General features: G+C 52.1%; 1 protein-coding gene across 1 annotated transcript; it reads right to left on the bottom strand.

Annotated features, from left to right (window-relative positions):
- Positions 1-1903: 1903 nt before the first annotated feature.
- ENH_00004360 (heat shock protein 90, putative) lies at positions 1904-8609 on the bottom strand (the record flags this gene model as incomplete). The annotated part of the gene is made up of 7 exons (XM_013578389.1): positions 1904-2071; positions 3148-3397; positions 4339-4982; positions 5993-6194; positions 6444-6468; positions 6701-6815; positions 7259-8609. Coding segments are annotated over 7 exons (2755 nt in total), but the record flags the coding sequence as incomplete, so codon positions are not given.
- Between the last annotated feature and the right edge of the window lie 1391 nt (positions 8610-10000).

The raw sequence follows: 10000 nt of genomic DNA, 5'->3' as shown, positions 1-10000 counted from the left end.
TGCACTCCCGACACCGCAGCTGGTGTCACCCTGGTCCCCACTGCAGCTGCGGCCTCTCCCCGCCGCGACGAGGGGCTTCTTTGCATTTTAATTAATTTAATTTATTTTATTTTATTTAAATTAAATTTATTTTCCACTTTTCGATTTAAAAAGCCGCTTAACACGCTCGTTTACTCCCATTTCGTGGGGCCCCTGCGCTCCGCGGCGCAGCAGCTCCAGTGAACAGCAAAAGCCAGGAAAACTGATTAATAAATGCGAAAAAGAGATTTTAAAAGACACTTAATAGTTTTTTCATTTATATTTTGCAAATTAATCAAAAGAAAGGAAAAAACTTTCCAAGTTTTGTGTCTTTTCGACATAATGCACGTGATTTGAAGTGGCCATTTCAACACACTAGCTAGCTTAGCTAGCTGGGCCCAGCGAACCCAGCTAGCTGTTCTTTTGCTGCAAACAAACTCTCTAGGCAGTTTCCCCTGCAGCTAGCTGCACTCAGCGTGACAGCAGCTGAGTCCAGCTAGCTGCAGCTAGCTGCAGTTCTATCCAGCTAGCTGCAGATAGCTGCTGCAGAGAGCTGCAGCTAGCTACAGCGAAGAGCAGCCAGCTGCAGCTAGCTGCAGCTAGCTACAGCTGTCTGCAGCTAGCTGCTCACAGCTGCTGCAGAGAGCTGCAGCTACCTACAGCTAGCTACAGCTAGCTGCAGCTAGCTGCAGCTACCTATAGCTAGCTACAGCTAGCTGCAGCTAGCTGCAGCTAGCTGCACCTGTCTGCAGCTGCCTGCAGCTAGCTACAGCTAGCCGCAGCTAGCTGCAGTTGTCTGCAGCTAGCTACAGCTAGCTAGGACTTGAATCAGCTAGCTGCCGCTAGCAGGTTGGAGCTGTCCGCTGGCCGGGAATATATAGCTAGCTAGCCACAGCTACAGCTAGCTGCAGCTACTGCTAGCTGAAGCTAGCAATAGCTGCGGATAGCTGCAGTTTAAAACCCCAAACCCTAAACCCTAAACCCTAAACCCTAAACCCTACTTGTAACTGGCGACCTCGGCCCACTCACTCTAGTCTTCAGCTAGCCACAAGCAGCTGCAAATAGCATCAGCTAGCCACATCTGCTGCTGCAGCAGCAAGCCAGCTGCTGCTGCAGCAGCAAGCTAGCCGCTGCAGCAGCAAGCTAGCTGCTGCTGGGGAGCAGAACTGCTGCTGCGCGTTCGCATTGTGTATATACACCCGAATAGAAGCAAAACTAATTACCAAAAAATTTGAATTAAAAATTATTTTAAAAGTTCAATTTAAATCTACAAAAATCCCAGATAAGAACTGATCTTGAAAGACTCCTTTTCTGTTCTTGCTGCTGCTGCTGCTGCTGCTGCTGCTGCTGCTGTTGCTGTTGCTGCTGCTGTTGCTGCTACTGCTGCTTCGCTTGCACGTTGCATGCAGTGTATCTAAACCTCTTAAGTCGGAACAAAAGCACTTGAGAAATAAATGTATTTAGAAACAAATGCAAAACAAATTTAAATGCATTTAAAGATAAAACAAATGCAAAACAAATTTAAATGCACTTTAAAAATAAATGCATTTCTAAAACTGTCTTTTCTAAAAAGAACAAAAAAAAGAATGGCGCAGGTGTCTGTACACTGTACAACCCCAACAGCGCCACGCAGAGCAGCACAAGGGCCTCCTGCTGAGGCCCCCAGCAGCTGCTGCTGCTACCGTTGATGCTGCTGCTGCAGCTGCTGCTGCTGCAGCAGCAGCTGCTGCTGCAGGTAGAGAGCCAACTGGGCGTTCCCGCTGGCGCGAATGCATGCAGCAGCAGCTAAAAAGCCCCAAGTGCATGCAGCAGCAGCTAAAGCCCCAAGTGCATGCAGCAGCGTTCAAACTGGAAGCAAAAGAAGCATTAAGAAGCCAATTCGAAGTCAAGCTCTGCTGCTGATGTATGCTGCTGCTTCCCGCTGCAGCAGCTCTATCACAGCCCGCGCAAAGCCCCCAGGGTCCTCCAGGCTGTAGCCGCCCTGCAGCGAAGCCACGGAGAAGAGCTCCAGGGCCAGGCTTTTGGCCCGCGCACTTGTGGGGTCTGCCTTCACCTGCAGCAGCAGCAGCAGCAGCAGCAGCAGCAGCAGCAGCAGCAGCAGCAGCGCGGGAGGCGTATGAGTGGCGGAAACACAACAACCCCACCCCTGCTGCAGCCCCCGCGCTGTGGGCGGGAATAAGGGAGCGATATCAATAAATGAAAACAAATTATAAAAATATTTTTATAATTGAAATACATTTATGGACAAGTGCTCATTAAACATGCAGCAGCAGCAGCAGCAGCAGCAGCAGCGCGGGCACGCGTGCTGCTGCTGAACGCGATATGCATGCAGCAGCAGCAGCAGCAGAGGAAGCAAGATCAGTACACGTAAATATAAACACAAAAATAAAAGAAAAAAACAAATAATAAAAAATTAAATATTTAATTTCAATTCAATTAATTTCAAACAAAAAACCCCCCCACGGAAGTGCAGCAAAGCCCCCCAACAGCCCGGGCAAAGCCTACAGCCACGAGCAGCCGGGAAACAAAACAAAAACAAAAGTAAATCAAAATAAAATAAAATAAATAAATAAATAAAATAAATTAAAAGACTATAAATGGAATTAATTTAAATTCAAATAAAGAAAACCCAAACGGCTTCTCAGACTCTTCCTATTGAACGCACAGCGCCCGCAGCTGCTGCTGGGGCTCGCGCCTTCTCGGCTGCATCATCTAGCCGCGGGAACAAGCAGCAGCAGCAGCAGCAGCAGCAGCAGCAGCAGCAGCACGGGGAAGCATAAAGAGAAGAGCTGCTCAGCTTTCAAAAAGGAACACTCAAAGAGCCTCAAGAGGCCCTCGTCATCTACTATCCACCATCATCGCTCCCGCAGCAGCAGCAGCAGCAAACCTCCGCAGCAGCAGCAGCAAATCCGGCAGCAGCAGCAGCAAAGCTCCGCAGCCGCCGCAGCAAAGCGCCGCAGCAGCAGCAGCAAACCTCCGCTGCAGCAGCAAAGCCCCGCAGCCGCCGCAGCAAAGCGCCGCAGCAAACCTCTTCCACAGCAGCAGCAAACGTCCTCCGCAGCAGCAGCAAGTCCCGCAGCAGCAGCAGCAGCAAGTCCCGCAGCAGCAGCAGCAGCAGCAGTTGCGTACCATGGAGTCTAGCTGGCGAATGATGGTGTGGTCTGGGTTGATCTCGAGAACCGGTTGGTTCAAAGAAGTCCCAAAAAGCTGCTGCTCGGTGGCGCCTTGCGCAGCAGCTTGCTGCTGCATGTAGCGCTGCATGGTGGGCGACAGCCCCAGCTGCCCCTGGACCAGCACTGCGGGGTTTTGCACAAGACGCGAAGACAGGCACACGCTGTGGACTCGAGGGCCCAGCGTTTGCTGCAGCCACTCCACCAGCCTGCAGCAGCAGCAGCAGCAGCAGCGCAGCAGCAGCAGCGCAGCAGCAGGGCTTGGAAGCAGAAAAAACGGGAAAATCGCACCAAAAATACCCGCTGCTGCAGCTGCTGCGCAGCAGCAGCACCAGCGCAGCAGCAGCACAGCAAGTAAAAAGATGCTGCAAAGCCCGTTTTTTCACATATCACAATCCCAAATAAACTCCTTTAATCACTTTTTAATTTTATTTTTATTTTAATTTTATTTTTATTTATTTTCTTCTTTTATTTGCCGTTCTCAGATTTCCGGCGAAGATCGCAGCGGCGGCCTCGGCTCCCGCGTGGGTTCGGGTGTACGCGGGACAACGAGGAGCCTCAACTGACACGCGCCATTCATCCTCGGGAATTAAATTAAATTAATTAAATTAATTAAAATGAATTAATTAAATAAAATTAATTTAAATAAATTAAAGCAAACACAAAGAATACAGACAAGACACTGGCAGCAGCAGCAGCAAAAGCAGCAGAATGCGAGCTGCTGCTGCTGCAGCGCAGCAGTTAAATAAAGCCCAGGAAAAAGCAAATGCAGAAAAAGAAAAGAATTAAAAGAAATAATAAAACAAAAATAAAACAAATAAAACAAATAAAACAAAATGAGGGAAAATCTGCATTAATTGCAATTCAAAAGCTGCATGCATCCAAAAGTCACAAAAAGAAGAGACAAGAGTGGAATTCAAAAAGCAGCAGCAGCAGCACAAGCCAGCCCCGCAACAAAGAACAAAAACAAAACAAACAAAACAGCAATTAAAAACAATTAAAACTTAATCCAAAACAAACAAAACAGCAATTAAAAACAATTAAAACTTAATCAAAACAAACAAAACAGCAATTAAAAACAATTAAAACTTAATCCAAAACAAACAAAAAGACTTTCCAACTTGCATGCAAAAAAACAGTAAAGACCCACCCCCCCAACTCAATGCGTTTTGTGGCGAAGTCCGACGGCTGCAGTTTTTGGGCCAATTCGGACTCAGTCGAATTTTCGGAATTTTGCAACTGGGGCCCCCCGGGGGCCCCCGGGGCCCCCCCGGGGGCCCCCCCGGGGGCCCCCGGGGGCCCCGGGGCCTCGTCCAACTGCAAGTCTGCCTTATTAATGTCTATAACTGAGTACCCTTTGAATTGGTTTACTGCCAAAGAGGCCAAAAAGAACTCATCTAAAGGCTCAACTCCAAACAAAACTTCAAACCCTCGAGCCCTCAAACCCTCCAAAGCCGGGCTGTCCTCTGCAGCCTTTCGGCTTTCTGCTGCCAAGTAATATATCGCCCTTTGCCTCCTGGGGGGCCCCTGGGGGCCCCCCTGGGGGCCCCCCCACCCCTGGGGGCCCCCCTGGGGGCCCCCCTCGGCGCCCGCGCTCTGGGGGGCCCCCTGGGGGGCCCCCTGGGGGGCCCCCGGGGGCCCCGGGTAGTTGCCGGACTCTATTAAACGGTTGCGGGCCTCCATTCTGGAAATGTAATCATCTAAAGTTGTTAAAGAAGTTTTGGAATGAGAAGAATGGAGTTGGACTAAAGAGGCGAGGGCCTCTTGCTGGTCTCTGTCTTCCACAGCCCCAATCTGCAGCGCAGCAGCAGCAGCAGCAGCAGCAGCAGCAGCAAGTGCGCGAAAAGAGCGGCGTTTTCGCACGAAAAGGGGTGCACAGCAGCAGCAGCGCAGCAGCACACTGCTGCTGCTGCTGCTGCTGCTGTGGGGCCCCACAACTGCAGCAAATTGGCAAAATGCATTCTCCTTGTCTCAGACAAATGGCCAAGATCGCACAGGCTGGCCCGGCTCCCGCGTGGGTTCGGGTGTACGCGGGACAACGGGGGCCTCGACTGACACGCGGCGATCATCACTGACAAGGAGCAGCAAATTGAATTAAAACAGAATTGAAATTAATTAAATTAAAATAAATAAATGTAAATAAATATAAATAAATATAAATATAAATAAATATAATTAAATACATGCAGAGACTGTCAGAAAGTGTTAATCGATTCCGTAGTCGCGCTGTCCTCAGCAGACAGGCTTCAGTAGAGGGAGCGAAATCATCACTCGAGGGAGAAAAGAGTTGCAAAAAGGAATAAATGAAATAAAAAAGAAGAAATAAATGAAATTAAATAAAAGTAATTCAAAAACATTCAAAAAGACGAAAAGAGACCAAAGAAAACACAGAGAAAGCGGCTTCAGTCGGTAATTCCAGCAAAAGATGTTCTCCGCATTTTCTCCGGAGGAGCTCAGGAGCCATGAATCATCCTTTTGCAATTCAAAACCGAAATTGAGAAGAACAAACAATTTCAAATTCAAAAAAGAAGAACAAAAAGCCCTAATATGCAATTTTAGAAGAAAAAGAAGAGAAAAACAGCTCGATGTGCAGAAGCAAAGAGAAGCACCGCTGAGGGAAAGCTGCAGCGATGGCGCCCCATCTGCCCACCAAAACGCGGCATTTTGCGCAAAATAAACGAAAAACTTGAAAAGAATTTAATTAGAATTGGACAAAAGAAGAAATTTGCGAAAATAAAAGCGAAAAGGCGAAAGTTGAAAAGTTGAATCGCGCGCGGGCGCTGCGGTGTCTGTACACCCCGTACCTTGAGGTACTTGCCGTAGTTCTCCCAAAACCTCTCCCACTTTTCTTTTCCTTGTCTTTTAATTGCTTGGATCATTTCGACAGCTTTTGCTGCCACTCTTTTGTGAACTATTCGCAGCATTTGCGACTTCTGCAAAAGTTCCCTTCCCACGTTCAGCGGCAGGTCGTCCGAGTCCACAACTCCCCGAATGAAAGTCAACCACCTGAAACACAAACCCTAAACCCTAAACCCTAAACCCTAAACCCTAGGCGCTGAACCCTTTTCAGGGAATAGCGCAGGCGGACCACCACCTACTGGGCAATCAACCCCCTCAGCAGCAAAGCTACCATCTGCAACAAGCAGCAGCAGCAGCAGCAGCAGCAGCAGCAGCAGCAGCAGCAGCAGCAGCAAATGAACTTGCCTTGGGACGGCCTCTTGGAACTTGTCGTTGATGAAGACGCGGCGGACGTACAGTCGAATCCCCCGCGAGTCCTCATCTGCGCAAACCCCCAAACCCTAAACCCTAAACCCTGCTAAACCCTAAACCCTGCTAAACCCTAAACCCTGCTAAACCCTAAACCCCAAACCCTGCCAAACCCTAAACCCTCGAAACCGCGCCTCCCGCGCAAGCCCTGGAGCCTCGAGCTCCCGCGCCCCCCAAACCCTCGCGAGGCAAACCCCAGCCCCCACTCCAAACCCTAAACCCTAAACCCTAAACCCTAAACCCACCAAACATGTTGCGGGAAAGCTCCCACGGCAAAGAGCCCGGGACGTACAGCAGCGCTCTGAAGGAGACTTGGCCCTCCACGGCCATGTGCAGAAAAGCCAGCGGGTCATCATAGGCCTAATAAATAAATAAATGAATAAATAAATAAATAAATAAATAAATAAATAAAAATTAATTAATTGATTAATTAATAATAAATAATAAATTAATTATTTATTTTAAATGGAACTGCTGCTGAAAAGAGCGCAAAAATACACGCACGCCGATGCCTTCAGCGCGCACAAAGGACAGCAGCAGCAGCAGCAGCAGCAGCAGCACCAACAGCAGCAGCAGCAGCACAAACAAGCAGCAACAGCAGCACCCAGCAGCAACACCAAATAGCAGCATCAGCAGCACCAATAGCAGCAACAGCAGCACCAACAGCAGCAGCACCAACAACAGCAGCACCAACAACAGCAGCACCAATAGCAGCAGCACCAACAGCAGCAGCAGCAGCAGCACCAACAGCAGCAGCAGCAGCACCAACAGCAGCAGCAGCAGCAGCAGCAGCAGCAGCAGACCTTGAAGGTGGTTTTGTAGAAGTCGACATAATCTTTTTCCTTCAAAGTTGCTTCTGGTCTTCTCCAAATTGGGGGCTGCGTGTTGAGATGAATCCACTCTTGGAATCTGTGGGTGACCGTTTTGAACTTTGCTGCTGCTGCTGCTGCTGCTGCATCTGCTGCTGCTGCTGCATCTGCTGCTGCTGCTGCTGCTGCTGCAGTGTCCCGCACGCGCTCGTACTCCACGCGCTCCGACAGCAAATAAATCGGCACTTGGAGAAACTCCGAAAACTTCTTCAAAAGTTCTTTAAGTCTGTAGTCTTCTAAATAGTCATCTGAGTCTTCTCTGAGGTGCAGCACGACTCTGCTGCCAGTCCACAGCTGCTGCTGCTGCTGCTGCTGCTGCTGCTGCTGCTGGGGGGCGGCGGCAGCAGCGGCGCGCTTCGCCTGCTGCTGCTGCAGCGACTGCTGCAGCTGCTGCTGCTGCTGCTGCCACCGCTGCTGCTCTGCTGCTGCAGCAAGCTGCTCCACCGTGAAGGTCTGCCCGCAGCTCGAGCTCCACTTCCACACCTCGGGAAGCCCCTCTGCTGCTGCTGCTGCTGCTGCACCGTCTGCTGCTGCTGCTGCTGCTGCAGCAGCAGCAGCAGGAGTCCATCTTGAAGAAATGACCTCCACTTTGTCAGCAACAAGAAAGGCAGAGTAGAAGCCAACGCCGAACTGGCCAATGAGGTCGCTGGCGCTCTGCGGCGCGCAGCCAGCTGCGAGCTGCTGCTGCAGCAGCTGCTGCTGCTGCTGCTGCTGCTGCTGCAGCTGCTGCGCAAACCTGTAAGTCCCCGACTGCGCTATTGTCCCCAAGTGGTCTATCAGCTCCTGTCGAGACATTCCAATGCCATCATCTTCTACAGTCAAAGTCCCCTTGCTTTTGTCTGCGTAGACCCTTATGGCCCCCCGCCACTGCTGCTGCTGCTGCTGCTGCTGCTGCTGCTGCTGCTGCTGCTGCTGCTCGAGCAGCACGCGCTTCTTGTCGCAGGCGTCTGCAGCATTTGAAATTAACTCGCGCAGGAAAACGTCTCTGTCGGTGTACAGACTGTGCACTATGATGTCCAGCACCCGCTTCACTTCCGCCTGAAACGGAAAACGTTCTGCTGCTGCTGCTGCTGCTGCTGCTGCTGCTGGGGGTGCTGCTGCTGCTGCTGCAGCGGGGGGTGCTGCTGCAGCTGCGGGTGCTGCTGGCGCTGCGGCTGGAACGGACGCTGCGGGGGCCGCAGCAGCAGCAGCAGCAGGGGCTGCTGCATCAGCAGCAGCAGCGGGGGCCCACGACCGCGCGCTGCAGCTGCGGTCCCATTTGCTGCTGCTGCTGCTGCTGCTGCTCCTGCAAGTGGCAGGCAGCAGCGCGCAACCCCTTGAAGCGAGGGGCCCCGGGCCTCTAAATGAAACGGAAAATTCTAAAAAGGAAAAAAAAAGAAAAACTGAAAAGACACAAAACTGGCAGCGCAGCTTCATCCTGAAGCTTCCGGCCTGCCCGGAGCAGCAGCAGCAGCAGCAGCAGCAGCAGCAGCTGCGAGGGCTGCTGCTGCAGCAGCAGATGCTGCCTCACAGCAGCGCTGTGCTAAAAACCATTAAAAAGCAGCGGGAGCAGCAGCACTGGAAAGATGTGCTGCTGCGGGTGTTGCTGCTGCTGCTGCTGCTGCTGCTGCTCTCCCTCGTGTGTGGGGCAGCGCCCCGGCCTGTCTCGCGCTGCTGCTGCTGCTGCAGCTCCAGGCGGAAGAAGCAAAAGGCTCGCTGCTTTGTTGCAGTTAAAAAGATATTTGCTGCTGCTGCTGCTGCAGGCAGGAGCAAAAGAATAAAAGTGCTGCAGACTGATGCTGCTGCTGTGGCAGCAAGGCCTCGTGGCCCCGCAGCAGCGGGGCGGCGCTGCTGTGGCTGCGGCTGCAGCTGCTGTTGACCGCAGCAGCAGCTGCTGCTGCTGCTGCAGCTGCTGCTGCATTTGGCGTGGTTGCTCTAGGTGGTGGTTCTATAGGAGGTGAAAAGTGGGAGCTGCTAAGGGTTTAGGGTTTATAGTTTAGGGTTTACCGTCCCGTGTTTGCGGCGCAGCAGCAGCAGCAGCAGCAGCAGCAGCAGCAGCAGCAGCACCAACAGCAGAGCAGCACCACCAACTACACCGGACCTCCATCACAATGCCTAAAAATAAAGGTCTGTCTTTCTGTTTTTTTTCTGCAAACAGCAAACAGCGAAGGAGCAGCGAGAGTCAGTGCTGCAGCAGCAGCAGCAGCAGCAGCAGCAGCGGCTGCTGTAGGGGCTCTCGCTGCTGCAGCAGCAGCAGCAGACTAGGGCTTGAAGAGCATGCGCACAGCTGCGCGTCCGCCGCAGCAGCAGCAGCTGCTGCTGCTGCTGCGGCGGCGGTGTGCAGCAGCAGCAGCATGCATGCCGCAGCAGCAGCAAGCGCAGCAGCTGGTGCGGTGGTCGGGAAGCAGCGGGTTTAGGGTTTAGGGTTTAGGGTTTAGGGTTTGGGTGGCGGCTGCTGTTGTCAGGAAAGGGCGGGAAAAACCGCAGAAGGGGGAAGAACGACAACGAGGGCGAAAAGAGAGAACTCCAGTTCAAAGAGGACGGCCAAGGTAAGCTGCTGCTGCTGCTGCTGCTGCTGCTGCTGCTGCTGCTGCTGCTGCTGCAGCAGCAGTTGCTGCACCTCTCGCTGGTGCCCCCCTACCCCCTTCCCCGCCTTCTCTCCGCAGCGCCTGCCTGCTGCATTTCCCCCCCCTCGGC

This window comes from Eimeria necatrix, genomic scaffold (genome assembly GCF_000499385.1).
Source record: "Eimeria necatrix Houghton genomic scaffold, Enh_scaff1122, whole genome shotgun sequence".
Lineage (NCBI taxonomy): Eukaryota > Apicomplexa > Conoidasida > Eucoccidiorida > Eimeriidae > Eimeria > Eimeria necatrix.
Note: the sequence above shows the minus strand (reverse complement) of the source record. Positions and strands in the feature narration are given on the sequence as shown.